The 23,565-nt window shown below is 33.1% G+C and overlaps 1 protein-coding gene across 1 annotated transcript in view; it reads right to left on the bottom strand.

Annotated features, from left to right (window-relative positions):
- The window catches only part of LOC123715175 (M-phase inducer phosphatase-like), a 30,272-nt gene extending 14,609 nt beyond the window's left edge, over positions 1–15,663 (bottom strand). Inside the window, exon 1 of the mRNA XM_045670071.1 lies at positions 15,528–15,663. Within this exon, the coding sequence (XP_045526027.1) occupies positions 15,528–15,577 (50 nt within the window). The 5' untranslated portion in view covers positions 15,578–15,663. The remainder of the gene's footprint in view (positions 1–15,527) is intronic.
- Positions 15,664–23,565: the final 7,902 nt, after the last annotated feature.

Raw genomic sequence — 23,565 nt, forward strand, 5'->3', positions numbered from 1 at the left:
ATGTTTGTCAATTGCACAGCCGAAGATCGAACCTACGATCTTAGAAATGAGAGTCGCACCCTGAAGCCACTAGCCCAACACTTCACCAAGAATTACCCTTAGAGTTAATAAAATCTTCGCAGTTGCCTAGCAACAGTAAACGTCAACGTAACCCAGTTATTCGCATTCAATGCCTAATTATTGAAATGCATTTTTACGCCATAATAGCCTCAGTCTCCAACAATGTTAAGAAGGGTTCATTTTCTTAACGGTAAATTGCGTCCGCATTGTTCGAAATTCGAATGCGTTCTTTTGTTTAAGCGCGTTCTTTGGCGTCAATGTTGGCTAGACTACGAAATGGCCGCAGATTTTAACGTTGACGTTTCTTTGTTATTCGTTAATTTTTAGTTAAACATATCTTGAAGTTTATTGAAGGCGTAGCTAACGGCAAATCTGCCATAATACCCGTACTACGCGAAGTTAGGAAAATAAACTTGACTAGTTCTAGATACGTAAAATGTAACTTAATAGAACTTGAAAAGGTTTATTGTGAGTAACTGGTTTACAACCGCAAAAGAGGAAAACAATTCTGAAGCTGTATAGACCAGATTAAGGAAACATCAGTTACATGACAGAGAGTGGCGGGATTTGAAGGAGGTCTTTGCCATAGGTTTCACAGATATCAAGATAAAATGAGATGAAATATTAGTATTTAAATGTAAAGCATCGGAATTAGGCTTTTATTATCATTAAATATCTAGCAAACGACTGTTCATGTCACCAGTGTCGTAAATGAGAAGGCCAGGCTAGAATTTCAAAGCCAATTATCACTAATAAAAAACGTTAAAGGCAGTTTTCATCCTCAATATTATATCGTCTCTACAAAAAATGTATTCGAATAAAATAGTTTTTGTAATTTCTTTTTTATCTCAAACTAGTTCCGTGGGATCGTTGTTATAAAAACTTAATGCGCATAAAATTTGCAAATTATTATCTTGTATACTTAACGAAGAGTATGTCAGCTTCTAAGTCAGAGTTAACGCTTTAAGTTTTCAAGTTATTTACCTTAATATAGTAGTAAGTTTTACACGAAGTTACATAGTTTATATATTTATTTACGTTCACAACTTTTATAAAATACATGACAAATTTGCCGAGCAGCTTTCTTTATATAGGTTGTTTTCTAATAATTTCATAACACGATGTGTACAACGAACCAAACCTAAAGTATGAGAAACTAAAGTATCTTTGAACAGCATAGGAAGTAAATTTCGTAGCTGAGACACCGTTTTCGATATTAGATTATAATATTCTGGATTTAAGTAATAATTATATATAATAAATAATGATTTATTTTTATAGAATAATTATTTGAATAGACGACTTAGTCGGCTATTACATTGTTTAATATCTATTATTGTAGTTAACCTAGAAATGAAGGTTTTTTACAGGCAGGCAGTTACGATGCTGCTAAAAAACTCATTGGGAATTTTTGATATTACAAGCGAAACTTATTACCTAAGCTGTCCCTTCATTGACCTTTATTTTTTTAAATTTTTCTTTTCTAATAAAAACCTTCCATATGAAGTAATAAATAAAAAATAGGTGGCAACTTCTACAAATTGTTCTTCTAAAAATAGTATTCAGACCCGAGTCCGGAAACCACAAGATAAAGCATATATTTGAAATTGTAATTTAATGACTACGACATAAGGTATATTTTATTATGCAATCTATTTTGATATAACAAAAATAGTATTGAATAAATTTAATCATGATTCAATGTTGTGGTTAATTAAGAATTGTTGCCCCTGCAGTATACCCTAGATTAAAACGGCTTACCTAATCACATCAAGTACAGTAAAACTATTAATAATGTTATTTTTAAATATTGTTATATATTTTATAAAAATGCTTACGATAGAGAACAATGGAAGGAGTTAGAGGAGGCCTTTTTTTTAAATATGCGTATCTTTTGTAAAACTGGATGTTTCATGGAATAAATATTATTATTATTTAATAATATAATAAACCATTTTTGACTTTTATCGAGTCTTCAATACCTAACCCTGTGATGTCAGACCAGTATATATAGTTCATCACAACGGTTTTATTATCAGCGAACCGCAACAATAACATTGATAACATAACGTAAAATGAATACATCCGTTCGATATAAAAAACAATGCATAATGCCACGCCTTTTTACTGGAATTTATTATATTTTTAATCTATTTAAGCATATTACTAATATACCCTAGTCAACGAATTTGTAATAGACATATCAGGAACGGAAAAGATTTGTTTGGAAACGGGTGAGATGGTGCAGGACGATATTTAACTTAACGGCTCACTAAATTTAAGAAGCCATGAATAATTTTTAAAGAAATAAAACGCAATAAATCCAAAGTAACAAGGAGGCTGTAACGGGACACCGAACAATAGAAATTCTAAAATCAAAAATTCATAGACAACTTCCGCATCCCTCGGGGTCACGACCTGTCAAACAATGCGCGCGAATTCCCGTGCGAATCTGGATCATCTGATTGTCTATTGTTATTTTTTTTTAATTTGGGGGTGACGGAATGAGAATTTCCAAGGAAGCAATTCTCATGACATTGACCGGCTGTTTCATTTGCAAACTCGGACGTACAAATTGGACACGATATCAGATCTATACTTATGCGTCGGATACGGACAAGATATTTGGACACGCGATGACTAATATCAAAATTGACCTAATTTGCGTGATTGTTTATGGTTTGGGCAAGCGTTTTGGAATACTTTGAATGTCTACAGTTTAATAGTCAATTTGAAAAACTTTAATATCTGCCGAATTATTCGATCTTCACAAGTTTTTATTACTTTTAATTTATTAATAAATTAGGAGATGATTTATGAGATACACTTCACAAAAATGTTTTTTTTCTTCAAATTTTAGGATTTAGCCTTACAAGTGGATTTCCATACCAAACTCATTCTTTCAAAAGAAAATCTATGTAATTACTACTGGTTCGTGTACGAAGGGTAGTTCTGTGTGGTTATGCAAGGAATTTTATCTATGCACATCGCTATCACAGTATGGTAATATGATGTGAAATAATATATCGTTTTACGCGGGCCTATGAGAGGAAGGATGTGTTAGCGGACTATGTCACGTGCTGCACAATGTCAACACTAGTTCAACAACCCGACACTGTTTGTTAAGTCTTTATCAAGTCAGGATGTAGGTAATAATGTCTGACGTACAGGCGATGAAAAAACTGTATTTCTAATATTAAAGTATGAATGACCGAGTTGGTGACACCAAGAGTAACCAGACGTTATTGTTATTGCAAATTTTCGATTACAAAGTGGAAAATTTGTAAATGTGGAAAATAATAAACGGCTCAAATATAAGAGTTTCTCTTCCAACTTCGATTTTGTTCCTTTTGGAGAGACTCTTGGGCATGTTGGTACTAAGAACAGCCGCTAATTAAAGATTTAAGTTGTTACCGGACCCCAGAGCTGGTGCTTTCCTCGCTCAACGAATATCGCAAAACAGCGAGGATTTAAGCATTAACTAATGCCACAGAAAGCAAACTTTTTAAATTCGTTTTAATTTTCTATTTATTAATTTTTAACTAGTAATACCATGAAGGTTAAGAATGTTGTAAATACTGTATATTTGTGTGTTGGATTAAATATTATGTTATAATACTAGACGGTCACTAATTTATGTCGAGAATCTTATTTCAATAAGATTCTATCATTTGTAAGGATTATAATATATATATACATACCAATATCGAAGACAGTTGTAGACAAGTGTATTAGAATAATTTGACACATTGAAACTTGTCTACATGACTGTATTTACATTTCATCATAGCATCAAGTATATAAATACACTTAAAACTTATCTAAATTAAATTCTTTATCTAAATTTCTTAGTTTTGTTTTCCTTAGTTAGCTTAGTAAAAAACCTCATTTTAATTGACCGACTAGAAAAAAAGCATAGCAAGCATAAACCTTCTTTGGTAATGTCTCCGGATTATTACGTAATTTGAACAAATTGTTTTAAAAATGTTCAAGAGGAATTATGGATCAAAGTTCCCAAGCAAGCTCTCTAATGGAACTCTCCGAAAAATATGGGCAGGTGGCAGCTGGAATGAAATTGAAAGATTTGTCCAAAACGGATCAGGTTAGCAGTACGCTAGGGCATCTGGAGTAGAGAGAAAGAAAATAATCTGGCGCAGTCCCAGAGGATTCCACCCAGTAAGGTAGATGCTTGTCTTTCTAAATTAAAGAAATAACTTCTGACTGAATCTGATCGAGAAGTGTTGACCTAGTGACTTCAGAGGCCGACTCTTATTCCTGAGGTCGTAGGTTCGATCCCCGGCTGTGCACCAATGGACTTTCTGTGTATGTGCGTATTTCACATTTGCTCAAACGGTACAGGAAATTATCAACTGGAAACCGGCTTGCCTTAGAACCAAAAAGTCGTCGTGTATCAGGCACAGGAGGCTGATCACATTGACAAATGATCATGAGACAGATACCAGGCCCAGAACTAAAAAGGTTGTAGCGCCACTCATTTATTTTTATCTGGCTGAATATTAATAGAGATCTGGAGTAGAGAACTAGCTGGGGCAAATTCTACCTATTTTCTTTTGGAAAATACAATTTGGTGTCTTTCTAGCGTTTAACAATGTTATTTTATCTAGAAATGTCATTCTCGCATATATTTTTGGTATTTTTTTAACCTGCCATTGAACTTTGCAATTAAAGTTGAAGCCATAACAAAATCAGTGGAAAAAAGTTGCTCCTGGAACGTCGCCGTTCCCACATTGATTTGATATGGCGCGAAATGCGAATAAAAAATATGGCGACATATAGGGATTGGTTATGGTTTTGTCTATGAGGAGAACGCTCTGTAATGATCTAACTTGTTTGTGGTATTTATTAGAACTTGCTTAGGACTTTTAATGACAAGATTACATATATGTAGTATGTTTTATGAGGTTGGTAATAATTTGTCTTTGTTATATACGGGCATTAAGTGAACTAAGTCAAATATATAATTAATATTTTGTCACGGTCTAATTATAAATAACAAGAAAGTCCCAAGAACAGACCACCAGCATCACCATTATGTGGAATCAGCTGCCTACATAAGTATTTCCGAACCAATTCGATTTATAAGAAGAAAAGAGCGTACCAATTCTTAAAAGGCAACACTCGCGAGCCCTCTGGAATTGAAAGTGTTCATGGGCCATAACTTTACATCAGATGAGCCTCCTGCCCATTTGCCCCCTGTTCTATAAAAAGGAGATTCCTGATCCGCATTTAACCTAATCGGTGTGGGTGTTGAAACTATAGTTCTAGAGGAAATGACATCATGTTATCAGTTAAATGAACAGCTGCTGCAATTTGAGTTATTAAGGGAGCCATTAAATAATTGTGCCACCATTGTCTTTGGTATACTTACAACTTCAAGAACTCGTGTTTTTTTATTATTGTAGAAAGTAGGTATTTCCGAACGCTATTCATAAAATGGTAATTCAAATTTCGTGTACCCCAGGCATCCCATCATCCTATTTGTCCCTTTCAGAAGAACGTGTTTGGCCGAAACTCACTTATATCCAGATGAGAAACGAGCTAGGCCTGGATATCTATATTGGCAAACCTTACACTTTGAAATCAATTTTTTAGTGTTTGTCACATTAAATCAATTGTGCCAAGCATTGGCAAGCTTTTGTAAATAAATAAACAAAACACAACTATTTTTTACTTAAAAAACTCTGCGCTATTTATGACATAGTAAGACGTAAAAACTGTTTTACCTAATTATACTTTAAAAATCTTACTTAAGTTAATCTTTGTATAATAAAACGACACTAAAAGTAATAAGGGAGATTACAATTCAAACCTAGCCGCGGGTCATAGACAATGGAGGAAGAAAAAACTTTTTGACTATGTTTTTTTTGAACTCGTATTGGTCAGTGGGCGTACCTCCAAACAAGTTTTGAATTGATGTGATGTGACCGAAAAAAGAAAAAGGATGTAAACAATTTAACTTTTGACTCTTCATTCAAGGTACTTAGTAGATAGGATTGTGAGTAATATTATGAAAATAATATTATTTGTTAAATGTTATATTTTATAATTGAATAATATGATTTTGCCGCACTATTCTGGGACCATTACATTGTTTAACATATTTAATTTTTTGCTGACATTTTTTTTTTTAAATCTAAAAAGATAAGCGTCTTTCATACTTGGTGAAGGTAACATACTTGCTAAGGTGGTCTGGTCTTCTCAAGAACAACTATATTAATTTTTTTTGGAAAAATATGTTGTTTTCGTCAGAAGTTCCGTTTCCGTAAGCTATTCTGAATATCAAATAGAAATAAATACCTATTACAGCCACAGAGGACAGCCAAGTCAGACGAACTCTACACAAGCTAATAACAGAACTGTCTTTAAAAAGCCAATATAAACATAAACTGACAATACAGTAATGTACACAAAAATATTGACATTTCCTCATGATTACATAATGTTGACACATCGGTTAACACAGTTCATTACCACCTGTCAATGTCATTACGAAACCACCATATTTGAACTTGGAGCTTTCTATTTACTGTTTGGAATTTATAACGTCTTCCTGCCATAGAGTTGAGATTTGGTGATTTTTTTTATATGTACTCCATTGTTGCTGCATTTGTATTATGCGACTCGAGCGATTACAAAAAAATATTAGTGTGGCAACTCGAAATAAAAACTTGCCAACAAACCAGGTTAGCGCACTTTAAGATGTAATTGGAGAATCGTAGAAAATTAACAGATTTAAGATATTTAACAATCGGGTCGAGTGCCCCATACCAGCCTTTTAACTAAATTCAAATTTCGTGTACCCTCTAGATACTCCAGGCATCCCATCAGTACATTTGTCCTTCCGAAGAAGGCGTTTTGGCCACTACTCACCGATATCCAGATTGAGCATTCTGATAAACGAGATAGGTCTGGATATTCATAGTTGCTTTCACACGTAGAAATCTATTTTCGTTTAGTTTTTATAATGTGTTTTGTTTATATCTCTTCAGCATGGTGTGTTTGCCCATAAGTACAGGAACACATTTATTTTATTTTTCTTGTTCCGATGTATCAGTATGCTGAGCGTTGGCAAGCTTTAATATATAATAAATTAATAGAAGGTTTTTTGATTAAAATAAAACGTATACTCACTTGTTAAAACTGTTTTGACGTCGAAAAGTCGAACGACAGACATTTCTATTTATTTCAGTGTAATAACGTAAATCAAACACAATACTTGACTGTTATTATCTTCGGTTATAAAGATAATGACATTTTGAATCTTAATCGACGAATATTCAGGTTTGTCCTTCAGGAAGTCCGTTAGAGGAAGTCAAGACGTGATCGGAAATAATGAAAACGAAAGTTATTTTTAAGCGTAACGAGTAACGACACGTAACGAATCAGTTGCAGCCGTTCAAAGCGAGAGTACTACATCTATAGTATAGAAAAAAACTATTCAAACACGAGTATGGACATACATATTAAAAACATATAATGACATAATGTTTACAGTGAACTTGTACGTATGTACAATTTTAGGCTGTGCACCAATGGACTTTCTGTCTAAGTGCGCATTTAACATTCGCTCGAACGGTGAAGTTAAAGATCATGAGGAAACAGACCTTAGATCCAAAATGTTTACATGAGTCAGGCACAGGAGATTCATCACCTACTTGCCTATTAGATTGACAAGTTATCATGAAACAGAAACTGGAATCTGTGGCCTAGACCTAGACTATTCCAGTGTCTCCATAATGCTCCAGACTTTCCATGATTCCTTTAGGAACACTGTCATAATTCTAAATAGAATCGGCTCTCTATTTCATTTATTTGAATTACTTTTTTCACGTAGATCAGTTTGCAAAACGCGGATCGATATTTACAAATAAGCTAAGTTGAACTCTATTCTATGGTTATAAGACATATTATCCGCTGCTCATATAACCACCCCGGGCAGGTGGTGAGTATCGATCGAAATTCGCCATAGACCAGAGATGGGCCATTGTTCAATTAACTTTATTGTTTATGGTTTTGATAAATGACTATTTACTTTTATGTATTTATATTTTGTTAGACAGAGACATCAATTTTCCAGTTAGAAAGCAATTACATATTTCGTCGATTCCCGGTGATATATTTTGTGATAAACCGAGAATTGTGATGACAGGCGAAATAATTAAATTTGACAGATTTTAAGCTTTAAATACTTTAATTAACCATTTTCTATACATGTGTAATCTAACTATTTTATATAACAGTTGTGATGCGCATGAGTGGTGTTCACCCTTAGTCCAACGACCCCGACAGATGCCGCCCCCTATAGGGGTGTTAAATCAGAATTATTCGCGATATGAGCGACTTAAAAAAATCAATAAGAATAATAATTTCGGGATGTTTTCTTTAAAATTGTTTTTTTGAGTTGTTGGATTCGGAAATACTTCAGTGGGTAGCTGGTTCGACAGTGGTAGCAAAGACTGCATTAAAACGCTCATCTGTGGAACCACGGATGTCGAGGTTCGAATCTCAGCCGGAGGTATTAGTCCGAACATCTCCTCTGAAGACTCCATACTTTGGTATTGAATCCCTAGAATGTAGACCTGATGTTTTTACACGCTGTATATTATTATTATTAATGTAACTATGATACGGAAATAAATAATTTGAAACAAATACGCTAGTCAGTATAGACCTAATCAAAATCTAGCCTCCCTGAACCCCCTTATAAAATAAAATTTCACAGCTGTACAGATTCACCCATGAACTAACAGAGATATGGAGTCCATAAGTAATCGATGAACGAAACCAAGGCACACTAGTGAACTCGTCTAACCGTCAAGATTCGTAGATCTCAAATCATTACAACATTCTTTCAAACCGGCCTGTTTTTTTCAACTCACGCGCATCAACTTACATCATAGTTTTTTCTTCGGGATTATGATCAGGTCCTTGTTTTGTTTCTATGCACAGAGATTGTATATGCCCAGCCCGGGATAGATATAATGGTTCAATATATGTCAGACCTCACCACAAAACTGGTTGCTTATAATATATTCTTATGAGCATAAAAGTAACAGAGACGAATTTGAGAGAAATAATGTTCAACATTAGGTTAAGAGGCATCTCTCTGGGATTTGCTGTAAAAGTCATACAAAAAGTTGTTAATAGAAATAGATAATAGTGTTTAATCAACCGGGTTAGCAATACTATACGTAAGCTATTTAACACCTCTGACGACAAGTCTGGGAATTATCTAGAATAATAATTTAAAAAATATATATATATATATATATATTCTTATTTGTTCTGCAAAGAGGGCAGTTCATAAAGGCTTTATTATATTAGATTTATAAATTAATGCATTCTAGGAAAAATTAGGGCTTATGTCAGAAGTCGATCTGACCAGAAAACTTTATTAAAAATGGTTGTTAATTGATATTTTATTCAATAATGTGTTTTGTTTTGTAAAAAACTGTTAACGGATAGCTAAGAGGCCCGAGGAAGGAACGGAAGTTACGGAACCCAGGCCCATTTCCGAGTTATCATTAATTATTGTATTGGAAATCGAACCTAAGCCTTCTTAAACTATTGTAAATAAGGCCTTTTATTTCTATAATTTAATAATTAAAATACAAATTCTCTCTAGGTTTTTGAACCCCATAAGCCTCTAACCCCTTCAACCTATCCTAAGTATGTACCATAATCCAGGGCTTCAATTATAAATGGCACGATCCAATTAGAATAAGCCTAATAATCTAGGAACCCTATTTTAAAATAACTAGAACTGAGACATAAGTCTTAGATTTTGTTCCCTTTGGAGTAGACAGTTGGGCCATACGGTTCAACAGGCACTAATTAAACATAGTTATATCTTTCTAGATAGCATCTGAGTGTGCCAGTGTGCCCAGAGTTGGTGTTTTCCTCGCTTAACGAATATCGTTATAATGCCAGCATTAAAGAGACACAGGGACATACTTTTCTGAATTTGTTTTAACTTTCTATATATTAATTTATTACTATGTTAATAATATTGTCTTTTATTAACATAACTTTTACATATTTAAAGATTTTACACGTTAAAAAAGTGTTTTCTTTAAATACTAATACACAAAGTATTGCAAATAAATATATATATATACAAAAGAACTATACGAAACTAATTCTAAATTAGATTGTTTAGTCTCTGGATCACACCTTAAATAATGCCAAAGTCTCGTTAATTGACAATATGCCCCAAGCCCCACTATGAGACCGTTGGTACATGCAGTAACAAGTGTAAATTATCAATATTCTATTCTAACGACTTGCCATATGCGTCGTTACGTTAACGGCGCGTTACGGTACGGTACACACACGTAACGTTTACACAAACCGACATTTCTTATTTCAATTTCCGTTACCGATGGCTATTTTCAAAAAAAAAAATCTAGATTTACCACTTGACCTTTGGTTAACGATACAATGTTTCAAACGAAAACAAAGTTTAATTAATATTTAGTTTAGGCCAATGTTCTTATTGGAATTTATTTTTTCATAAGAAAGATATGAAAAAATAGTTAAATAAATAGTAGAATAAATAGTTTTTAGGCTATACTTAATCCAGTTTTTTTTAATTTGACAAAAATAATAGTATATGAAAGTATTAATTCGTTTTGTAGGTTGGTGATTACGTCAACAGTAATTATTTACTTTTTTTCACATATTACCAACACGTTGTCTATGCTTGAAAACCAAATGCATTTTAGAAAATTCCTATTCCTATTTCTAAAATGCATTTGGTTTTCAAGCATAGACAACGTGTTGGTAATATGTGAAAAAAAGTAAATAATTACTGTTGACGTAATCACCAAATAAGAAAATCCCCCCCTATATTAAAAACCATAAACAATATGTTTACGTAATACTCGAACGGCCCTACAACGGCCGAATTATTTTCCTATAATAATAATGAATTTATTCAAGGAGACAATCATCAGTCGTGGATATGTAGTTATGATTGTTTTACAATAATGATCGTAATGTTAAATAACATAAAACGAGTAAAGACAACAATCTAATTTCAAATTAGTTTTGCATAAATATCTTGTATATATTTATTTATTAGCAACATACAAAAATATAGTTTTTACAATATTCTTAACGTGGGTAGTCATAATTATAATTACTAAATAGAAGATTTCAACAATTTTAAAAAGTTCGGTCCCTGTGGCCGTGTATCTTTGACGCTGGCAGCATTTCTTTGCTATATTGCGATATTTATTCGTTGAGCGAGGAAAGCACCAGCTCTGTGGTCACCGGTACCACTTTCTTGGCTTTCAGATATGAGGAATGGCACACTAGACTAACAGTTTCTCCCTAGACTAGTCTTTCCCTTTGCTTGTTTTCGAAGCATTTTTGATAAGTTGAGTTCGCGCTTATTTACTTTTTGTATATTTAGAGTACAGGAACGAATTAAACTATGTCGAGGTACCGCTGTTTATCCATATACGTATAAATAAAATGTATACCATAACATAATAAGTAATAAAAAGATACAAATAAGGGTATTCTTGAAATCGCTCAATTTGGTTAAAAGCCTTAATGAAGTTAAACCCAATTTAAAAATCTCTCAAAATAATATTTTGTGAACACATTCTGTAAAATATATTTCGTGAAACTAATTTAAGATGTACGAATGAAAATTACCTCAATAAACACCTTACTTAGTTGCGGAACAAGAAATTCAAATGTAAAAAAGAAACAATTTCTTGTACTTGTGTAAATCAACATACAGTGGTGCAACAACCTTTTTAGAAGTCAAAGAACTTAATTTTTATTATAAAAGTAAGTAACATATAAACACGATTTAGGGTTAATCAAAATATGTGATTTTAATGATTCGTTCAGTAATTTATCTTCATAAATTTGAATTAATGTATAAAAAGTATTTTTTGCACACATCAATTTTCAGAAACGGGGCGACGAACAAACGTTTTGTTGTCTTCAAAAAATAAGATATCTCTCACTTCTAAGCGTATTAGTTAAAAATAACACGGAGTCCTTTGATTTCCAGTTAAATTATATCCAACGATTATAAATAGGATTAAATATTTTTTTACGACTCTACAAAGTAACTTTATGTCGCATTGGTAGACGGCCATCTTGAATCGTTAATTTTTTATTTGTACGCTTGTCATTTGATGTTGCTATTTCCTATATTTCATGGATATTATTGCATGGTGATAACCTTTACAACAACTATTTTCATCCGAACATACATTTAGTTATGCCAATGAAGAATTCTGTTTGAAATGTACGCAGAGGTACATCTTAAAATATTGCCATAGTGATTTGTAAATTTTGTAAGTAATAGCAACACTCAAATATACAGTATTGACAATATTCTTAACCTACATAGTAATAATAATAAATAAAAATTGATAAATAGAAAATGAAGACAAATTTTAAAAGTTTGTTCCCTGTGGCAGGGTAACTTTAACGCTGGAAGCATTTCCTTGTATTGTTGTACTTATTCGTTGGACCAGGTCTGAATCTTTAATTAGCGCCAGATCACCTGAACCACACGGCCCAAGAGTCTCTACACCAAAGGGAACAAAACCGAAATTGGATTTGGATTCACCTAAAACGTAATAATAGCATTTATATTTAATGAACTAATACAATATAATCGTTCAATATTATTTTAATATGCTTTCGTGTCGTTTTGTTCGACCTATTCTAAAGCCTTAGAATAGGTCATTTCAAAAACAGTTGACAAGATTTGACCATTTGCTAGTTCCTTGACACGCAAATTAATCTAGAATAAGCACAACGATAAAACAATTCAAGTAATTTTTTTAAAAAGGTCAGTTCAAATTCATTCATTGCAACGCGATAAACCGTCCTTGTCAATGTTTATCGTAAGTAATGGCCCATTTTAATTAATTTTTGCCGCCAAAAGTGGGCCAGGTTAAAGGCTATCGATGTCGAATATTCGATTAGAAGATATTCGAATGTGTTACACAAATGTTTATTTTCACTTTAGTTTATTATCCCTGATAGAAAAAATGATTGGGCCTGGACCAAACGGACAAGTGTCGAATCTTTACTTGTATGAAAAGCAGATATTGACTCGGCATATAAAATAACCATAAGTAGGTTTGCTATTTGACACACACAGATTTATCTATGGTAGAATCATGAGTTATTACTCATAATTCAACGACTTCTTATCTACCCTTTAACATATGCTATATCATGTGCTGAGTGTTATGATCTTTATATTTTGTCCATTACAAGAAATATAGTTCCATTTGTCTTCTAGTCTACTGAAGGTCGTGCCTGTCATGATAAGCCCTAACCGATTCGTCAACTTGGCGACTCCGCTCTATTAGCTTGTGTCAGGGCATTCGGTATGTCGAGACCCTTAATTGTCTTCACTCCTCCCCACCAGCTTGTGGAGACTATTCGGTTCCCTACTAGCCATATGGTCAAAGTAACTAAGCGTAGCGTTTAAAATTAACAAAGTTTATGTCAATTTAAAAATGTTATGACATCATAAAGGCGAGACGTTCATTCATAAGTTCGTAATTTGCATATTCCATTTCCATCTGGTGTTGCCAGTTAATTATTCCACTTTTGACCGATAATTACTTGTGTTAACTGGTCTCTTTTACTATTTTAAAATTAAAAGAAATATTACTTGACTAGTCTATATTACTGAGTTTAGATAGCGCATTATAATTAAAACTAAAATTCATCATAGCAGGAAAAGAAGATAAACAAAATTCTGCATTATTTGTTCTATAAACATTTAATACACATATCCCGTCAAAGACTTACGCACAACCGGCGTTAGTCCTGTGGCTAGTGACTACTAATGAATCCGTCATTTCATTCATAGAAAATCAATAAAACTTTATGGTATATATGTGCTTATATATATGGTATATATGTGATAAATATCTATATAACATATAGATATTTATCAAAGCACAGATAAAATCAATTTTTAAAACCTATAAAATCGATACAGGTGGTCTAACGGTATCATAACAATGTGTTGTTTCTACTAAAATTACCTAAAAGCATGCAAAAATTTGCACATGACATCACCAGCTTACGTCAAAGCTGTGAAATGAATAAAATAAATTTATGAGCACATTTTTAAATTTAGAACTCTTCTATGAATGGACAAGGATTTGATGGCTGAGTTGAATATTGCAACCGTAGATACTAATCGTTATTATTTTATAATAGAAAAATCAACATCTCGTAGTAATGACGACTGCTTTCTTGAAGGCAACACCCAGGTTCGTAAGTGATTTAGGTACATTTTTACAGAACACATATTTACTTAATTCCAGATTTCTATTTAATTGATCATACAAACATAATTTAGGACTTTTAAAATACCATTTTTAAATTCACTTTCTACGCAAAAATTGAAACTTTCACGCGTATTCAAACTTTTTTGAATCAAAAGAGGTCGTTCAACTTTGCTATTGTCAAGGCCGAGCTAATTGCGTAACTTAAGTTATTAGGGTATTGAGATCCGGAGCGGTTCAAAAGCATCATAACTAAGGAGTGTTTAGCCGTAGGTGTCCCATGAATGTATCGATACAAACTAGGAAACTACCCGTAATTTAATTTTTTGAACAAAATAAAGAATACATTTAGTTTGGACAGTTTTATATTTATCTAATTTATTATTTTTTGTTGGCAAGACATATTGTGTAAGTACTGAACGTTTTTTTTTTTCTATCCAGACAACTCGCACAGCGATAAAAAGTTTTATAAAGCCTCCTTGGTAGGTCCGTGTACCACAAAAAGTCTCATCTCAGACCATAGAGCATAATGACCTCACTTCCGACCGTTGAGAATAGTTTATAAGAACCCCTCTAGGTGGCGCTGAGGCGCCCACACAAAAATTCCTGAAGGATTTAATCTAAGCACGTACTTACCAAATGGTATGTTGAATGCCTAACTTGGAAGGTTTGTCCTTAAAGTTTGGCATCGGGATTAAGATACGTTGTATTACAAAAACAATATTTCACGATCTTGCAATTTATTAGTAGCTTAATTATACCAAATGATAAATATTCACGTATGTAATTATATATTTCCTGATCTTAGGTGGTTTTGGTTAAAAAAAAGCGTTAACTATTTTATAAACGTACTTCTGATTTTTGTAATTTACAATAAATAAAACAAAATGTATTAGTGTTAAAACATATTATTATGTTATCTTGTATGTTATTGTTTTGGTTTGACAGTGTCGAGATAATTATTTTACAGACGTATTCGAACTAATTGAAAGGTAAATACTAATAGAATATACTGATATATATATATATATATATAAGTATACTAATATAATATACTTATAATATGAATTAATAAAGGTTTTAAACTTAAGTTAAACGCGGAAGTTTCCTGTCATCATACATTTTAATTTATCAAGGTTAAAGAAATAATAATTAACTCACCCAGAGCACTGGCAGTTATTCTCACAATCTTTACTGTTTTCTCCCCACATATTCACTGAATTTCACTAATCAATTTTATTCTAAGTCCATTATTTGTTTATTAATACACTGGACCACGAAGTACGTGCTGCGTCCGCGGTCAGCCGGCGACTGACTTGAATGAATTGGTGACGTGAGGTCGAGCTACCCGTCCCACTAACGTGCTTACTTCACCCCTCCCGCGTTCCCGGGGAATCGTCGAAGCTTGATTTTCTACCATTTTAGAAGACTTTAAAAGAATAGTAAAGTATTATTTTAAAATCATTATAAATATTGATTTTACAATTGACACCATAATATATTAAATTATTAATTCGTAAATTTTTGATATCTTTTAATAGTAATCACCGTATAACCTTAAATTAACTAAAATTCACCACCATCAAGCTTCGAAAAGATAATATACATAATAAGTTAATGTATATTTCTTGAAATAGGCTATATAACTAATTTATGTACGCACAGACAATTAATAGCATTTAAAAATTTTATTTTAAGTTTTAAGTCGGAAGTTTTAAGTAAACATAGCTTTGAATCTTAACATTATTTAAATAATCGTTTGGTGCTGAAAATTGTATATTAAGAAAGGACTAGTTAAGAAAACGTTTGGAAGCGGCATAAATTAACATTATGAATATTTCTAAATTCTTTATAGTTAAGATTGTGCACTACTTAATAATAGTAATATTTTCTACTATTCAGCAGTACACATGGCCACATTATGAGTCTAACCGATCCCAATCCTGACGAAACAAAGCATTTGAATCTTTATTTTAAGTTAATAGAGTTCAAACTCTAATTGGGCACCTAAGGAGGAATGTCATTTTAAATTATTATGGGAATCCGATCCTGTTTAAGTAAATAATAAATTAAAGCAATTTAAACTCTATTTCTGTGCAAGAAGATCTAATTTTTAGAAAAGGTAACATTGCCGCGGTCGCACACTGAGATGCCTACTTCTCAGAAATCATATGGTTAACATTGGATAATTGTTGGTAAATTGGACTTTATAACGTTATTTCAAGGTTGAAAATGGTCTGTTCTTATATTTCAACCTGACCATATGATGGCTAATAATAATATTGTTATCGAAAAAACGAAATATTTTCGAAACTTGAGTGCCTTACCTAGCGGTAACTTCGGTACAGTGCGAAAAAAATAATTTCGAATGAACAAAGCTAATCTCTTAATTACCAGAGATGTATTAGCTTCTGCAATGGCTTTGTTTGGGCTTAATCTGGACCAAATCATTTCCTGAAACTACCTGATAGGAACATTCATGGAAAACATTTACTTTTATCAAAATTTTAGGTTATGTATGGATTCAATTTTGACATTGTGTCATTTAATTTAACTATTTACGAAAAGTCAAAGGGAATAGTCTAAGGCAGGCGTGACAAACCGAGCCTACCCCGTATATTACCATCTATGACGTATGGTACTGGTAAACGCTTGATTTATCTTTATTATATACATTATTCATAAGTACAGATATAGACCTTTCTATGTTGTATTAATATTTAAAGATCTCGCGAAAGCTCAAGTATTTTTATAAAACCGCGGCTAATCGGACAGGATCTCAACTGATGTTAAGTGATACTGTCGCCCATGGACAGTCTCAATTCCAGAAGGCTCGCGAGTGCGATGCCAGCTTTTAAGAATTGATACGCTCTTTTCTTAAAGATTATTTGTTCGGAAATACTTCAGCTGGCTCCACAGTTCTTCAGTTTAAGGAATTCTAAATGTCTGCGCAAGTTTTTGTAATTTTTTTTACAATTAAGTTCACAAAATAGACTGACTTTTCATAAATTACAATCTAGCCTATACAATAATTATAGCTAATAAGTAATATTATATTGATTTAATTATATACAATACTAATGAATAGCTTAAACTAATGTAATGTTTATAAACGGTCTTCGTGTATGTTTTGTCTTTTGACACTGTTCGTATACACACAAATATAAAGCTTATATTGTAAGAAGCGAATTCCTTAATACCTTTTCTTTAATAAGCAATTAGGTGACCAGCTTTAATTGGCACCTTCTTGAAGCAGAAAAACATCCTAATTGGTCAGCAGGGATCTGAACGTAGATCTCTGGGTCATAGTTGCTCGTTTAAACAATCCAACTCTCCTCATTTCTGCCATTATTCTTATTATTATGATTTGGAGAATTTATCCAACCTATTTTTAAAAGAGTAAAGCCTATTAGTCACTCACGAGGAGAAAGTTCTTTAGGGGATTTGTATAATACTCAGTGGCCTTCACAAATGTGTGTTCTCCTGTAAAATAAAGCTCCACAATTTCTAGAACATAACATTGGCCAATAAGGATTTTATAGGTATCAACTAGATTAACTCCTACTGCCTACTTCCTAAATCAGTTAGATGCTGCTTCCAGACGCTCATTATAAGGTATGTACGGTTTGTTTCTAACTGCTTTTTTTAACCGTTTCAAGCAGTTTTTTTTTTCTAAATAGAATTTTTGCTATATGGGCCACCATCCTAAGTATATCGTTAGATAACTGAACTTAACTGTTATCTATGTGGGGATCCTTAAGGTTATCGTCAAAGATAACGTGACGTCACCGTAACGGTCGTTACTGCTCGCCAAAAGTTCATAAGTGGGCCATGGGCACCATCTGCGAATAAGAGGCAACTGTGACTCTCGTGGGTCCAAATCCAACGTTCTGTTCATCTTCCCCTAAGAGCAACAAATCATTGGAATTGGAATCTACTTGCATATGAAAAACGCATATCAGGGAAATAGATCTTTTCATTGCCCGCTAAAAAAATGGTTTGGACGTAAAGTTAAACTTTCTTTTTCAGTATCTGGCCATAACTTCTACTGATAGATTTGTGTTTAGAAAAAATAATTTAGATAATTTATGTTTTTTTTTTGCAAACTATGGTCACGCTCCTAAGCAAAAAGCCGGTAAAGTACAGGAAATGGCAGTTTACACTTGTTGGGAGCAGATAAAGAATTGTCAATTCGTGGAATGCGTTGGTTCGGATAAGTAGCGCCTTTGAGTGGGTTTACATTTACAATTTAACTTTATGAATGATTGTTTATATATGATAGAAATATAGTTTTAATCATACAATTTCCAATTAACTATACTAAACTTAGTTACCGATCAAGATTTTCATCTGGTTAACTCAGCCAACAACCAAATAGCTCCACCTATTAATAAATCTTATTTTCGCCTTTAGTGTGTTCGTGTGGCACCTGCTACAGTTGTGACCGCTGCCTCCAACCCAGTAACCCTGTCTTATTAAGCCAGCCTAGCTCCTTCCAGAAGCTCAGAAGTTTAACGAGCGACCCTACAGCGTCCAGGATTTCTATTCGTTGGGAAGCCACAGCCACACATTCCAGGTCCATGTTAAAGATCGATTCCTCTGCGCTGTGAATAATTTCTACATAACACAATTTATAATAAAACAATATTAGCACAATAAGAATATTTTCTGTATCAGCATTGGACAGGTTGACAAGATGTCCATGATTTAAGATTTTTAGTGAATGTATGTAATGTAGCTTGCCTTAGACCGAAAAAAGTCGACGGCATGTGTCAGGCACAGAAGGCTGATCTACTTGCCTATTCGATTAACAAATGGTCATGAAACAGATACAGAAATCTGAGGCCCAGACCTAAAAAAGTTGTAGCGCTATTGATTTATTTTATTTTTTATGTTATGTAGTTTAGAAATGTAAGAAAGCGGTTAAAGATGAAAGGTAGGAGAAAAGGCATTGGACGAAGAAAGTATAAGTTTTGGGTTTCTCATATAAAGGATTGCGTTGTATTTGATGTTGTGTGGTCAAAATGGGTGTCCATAGGTTACGATGACTGCCCCTTTTGGGCATTCGGTAGGCTCGTTTCCTCCTCTACTATTTAAAAAAATAATTGTACTAGTCAAGTACAGCACATTTTGATCACTTATAAGAGTTACACCCCGAGAGCATAGCCAGAGGTAGGCACTGTCTTTGACTGTTAAATTGCATTCATTCGGTACATAGCAATTACCACTTCATTAATTCGCTCATATTCTATACACGCGAGTGCTTTATATAGAGTAAACCAAAAACCCACTATCCGTACATTAATAATTAACTCATTTATTAAAGAATTTTAAAGCGTAATTAACACAACAATGCTTTAGCTCAAATTAGTCAATTAAATTACATAAATGTTATTAAGGCTTAAATAAATATATTGCCATAATCCTTTACGACATACAATTTCTACGTAACAATTGTTTCGACGGAGTCTACCTGCATGTAGTTACGGAGATTAGCTAACAAACTGACAGACATACAAAGACGATCATAAATAATTTCTTTAAGACTTATATTTATGATTAAAATATACTACTCTTTACAATAAAGGTTTTAACAGTTAAGTAATTATCGCAATATTTATTTTTACATTTTGATTATATAGTTATTATAATGCGTTGATATTAAAATTTGACAAATGAATGTACAGTATTTACATTTTTTATAACCTAGATCGTTAAAATAAAAGTAATTAAAAATTTATAAAGAAAAAATATATATAAAAAGTTTGGTTCCTGTGGCAGTGTACCTTTAACGCTGGCTTTATTATATTATGTATTTTAATAATATACAATGAATGTTCAAAAAGAACAGACTAATTTTAAAGTAGCCCTTAAAAGATCTTACAATCACCCAAGCGCAGAGGCTTACCAAAGACACGGGGCAAATTGACTGAAATAAAACGTGAAGGTCTAAGCTGAAGAGCTTTTTTTTTGCATACGCATTCAGGAACGACTGTTTGGAATTTACAATTGATACCTGTCAGTTTGTCTATTTAGGTAATTTAGTACCTAAATAGACTAGACTAGAATAGAGATATCTTTCATCTAACATACATATTATAAAACAAAACGCTTAGATAATATACAAAGCCAAAACAGATTACATAGATAAACAATACTTCTATTTGCTTACCTTATCTAATTTTATACATTTTTTTCTCACAGTGGTTGCATGGAAGAGATTGTTCGAAAGCGATAAGGCCGCCAGTTGCAGTTGCATATATGAACCATAAAACATAGATAAGAACATTAAGAGACAAAAAGAAAAAAATGAAAAAGAAAACTGAAATTTAACATTATCGAACGACATTAATATTATATAGAATAAATAAAATTGTTACGCAAAACAAAGTCTTGCCGCCTCCTCAAACATTTCCTTAGATCCTCTTTGGTGAGGTGGAAAATATCATCATCCTCCGTTTCTTATGTATTACATCCTAAGACTATATTATATATATATAATACCAAGGTACGCTATATCAAATTTAACAGGAAGAAGTAATTTACACTAAACACACTTTTGTGGTAAAAATTTAATAAACAATGGTTTTGATCTTGTCAAAGTGACAAATTTGAAGTTCACTTTATCTAGGTAACAATCTTGAAGATTAGCAAGTCTAAGGTCATCCTAAGTTTTTAAAGGTCTAGAGTAGAAGCATATAGGATTAAAAGTAAATATAATATAAATATAATGCTTTATAAAAAAAACGTTCATAATTTATTATTGTTACTTAACTAAGAGAGCCAAATTGGTAACAAGCGGCGGGCGCGTCGCGGGATAGCATTCCAGATTTAAAAAGTTAACGCCCCCAACGGTACCGTAACCGACGCGCTCGTTTCGCGCGCTTTTTGTCACAGATTTATTAGGCATACATTATGCATAGATACAATCTATGGATCATTAATTGTTTCGATTCGAGAATTATAAACGAAATTACAGATTAATCAGTTTTATTAATAGTAATTTAAAGAAAAATACGAATTGTCGCGTGTGAATATGAATAATATTTTTGTACTTCCATGAATTAATTTAACTATCGTCTAATAAAGAGTAATTTGTACAATAAAGTTTTTATGTGTACTGTGAACAAATATAGCTGCCGGCATTGTTATAATAGAAGATTTTTGTATTTGTTTGCAAAATGACTTCGGCGTATAATTCGGCGGCCTTCTGAATAACTTTGATCTAAATTTAGGACGTGAGTTAAAAACATAGGATTATTCAATGTCAAAGTAAGTGTCCTTCAACCAACGTTTGAACTTAGGCCTGGTATAAAAAATAACAAGTACATAATATATGCATGTATTTTGTACAAAGGCAATAGCCGTTTATTTGTGTACAATAAAAATAAATTCGTACCACGATTGCTACCTAGCATAGAAAATAAAACATGACTAACTCGTACCTTCTTGGCTAAGATTCTTAGAAAGTACTAGTTCGGATATTATAGTGTACCTGGCCACCTTTACGCCAGAAAAGACACCTCAAAACATAAGAGCACTGCTGTATGTATTGGATGATGTAATCTGAATCGCCGTGCTGCTTTTCTCGTAATGACTTCGATTTCTAAAAATCATTGTTTCTTATAAAAAGTTAGCCCCACAAATGTGTGTGCCTTATGTCCCTTGGGCGAAGTTATCGGATATTTATCCATCCCTTACAGGCAGTAATCTATTGTTAAAAATAAGGCTACGTTTACCTAAATTGAAACGACTACGTTTACTTTAAAAAAAATGTGCCTTTTTGGCACAAGTGCATCATAAAAGTGGTAGGTACTTCTTAGTTTTTTACTCTACCTGTCGCGTTGGGACGATCCAAGCTATGGGAACGACGCCTCAGAAACCTGTGTCTGTCTCGTGTTTCTGTACCTAACTGACACACGCCATCGACAGTTTGAGTCTAAGACATGCCGGCTTCAAAGTGTCCTTGTCATGCATGTCTTCATAGTATACGCGACTGTTAAACACGCTCATATACAAAAACTATTGGTGCACAACCAAGATCGAACCTACAACTCAGGGATGAGAGTTACTTGAAATTTTAGCGACTTCAAAACTTTTTATTTTTCTCTCTTTGCAAGAATTAATGGGATATTAGTGAAGTCTCGTTATGTAACTTGGCTAGATTACACGAAATGGGGAAATTTTGCGCAAGAGGGTGGTGTTAAAATATTGATTCCGCGACTGAACCACCCTAGATTCGAAACCCTGCTGTGCACTTTCTGTCTTTGTGCGTATTTAGCACTCGCTCCTTCGGTTAAGGAAACCATCCTGAGATGTTCATCTGCATGCCGAAGGTCCAATAAGCGTGAGTAAGGCGCAAAAGGCTAATTACTGACTTGTCTATAAAAAAATATCTCGGAAAAGGTTCAGAAAATTTTAAATATAGCGCACATTACATCATAAATATTAAGCATATAAACAACGTAATTAAGATTATACGTGCATTTGAGATGTGATCACGAATTGTCTATTTCAATTTTGACATCTCCGAAAAGGCTTATCTAATAACTGGTATCTATGTTAGGTCGTAGAATGCTTAGTGAATTCTTTATACATCGAATAAAGTAGAGTACCGGCCTGATACTGGCAAGCTTAAAACAAGGGCGGCTCCAGGGGTATCCCTCAGCCCTGGATTAAACAGGCACTCGCTTTATCCCAAAATAATATTGTTTTTAATTAGGAAAATAGACATGTATCGATAAACGATCCAAATTGGTTACTTTACCATTAAAATATAGACACTTAAATGATGTATGCGGGACATGATACACAATTTGACTGGTAACTACTAAAAAAAATCAATTACTCATCCCGTCATTACATTATAATATTCATTTACTGTATATATTTTATAATTCTCTGTAGCAGTTAGGCCTATAGTTGTTAAATGTTTTACGAATCCAACATCGTTAAAAAGTCAATGTCCGATGCATTTTATTATTAAAACTCATTTAAATCAAGTTTTGACAAAACCATTATCAACCATAGACCACGTGTCTGTCAGAAAGCGCGCGAAAACTTTGAAGTACAAATTTGTACTTTATCTGTGTTGCTTTGGGTCGAGATTGACAGTTTGTTTTTTTAATCGCGATCGACTCGTCATAATGTGGATCGTGAGAAATTGGCGGGACGTTATCAATCTACACCTTATTACCAA

The sequence above is a fragment of the Pieris brassicae genome, chromosome 10 (genome assembly GCF_905147105.1).
Source record: "Pieris brassicae chromosome 10, ilPieBrab1.1, whole genome shotgun sequence".
Taxonomy (NCBI): Eukaryota; Metazoa; Arthropoda; class Insecta; order Lepidoptera; family Pieridae; genus Pieris; species Pieris brassicae.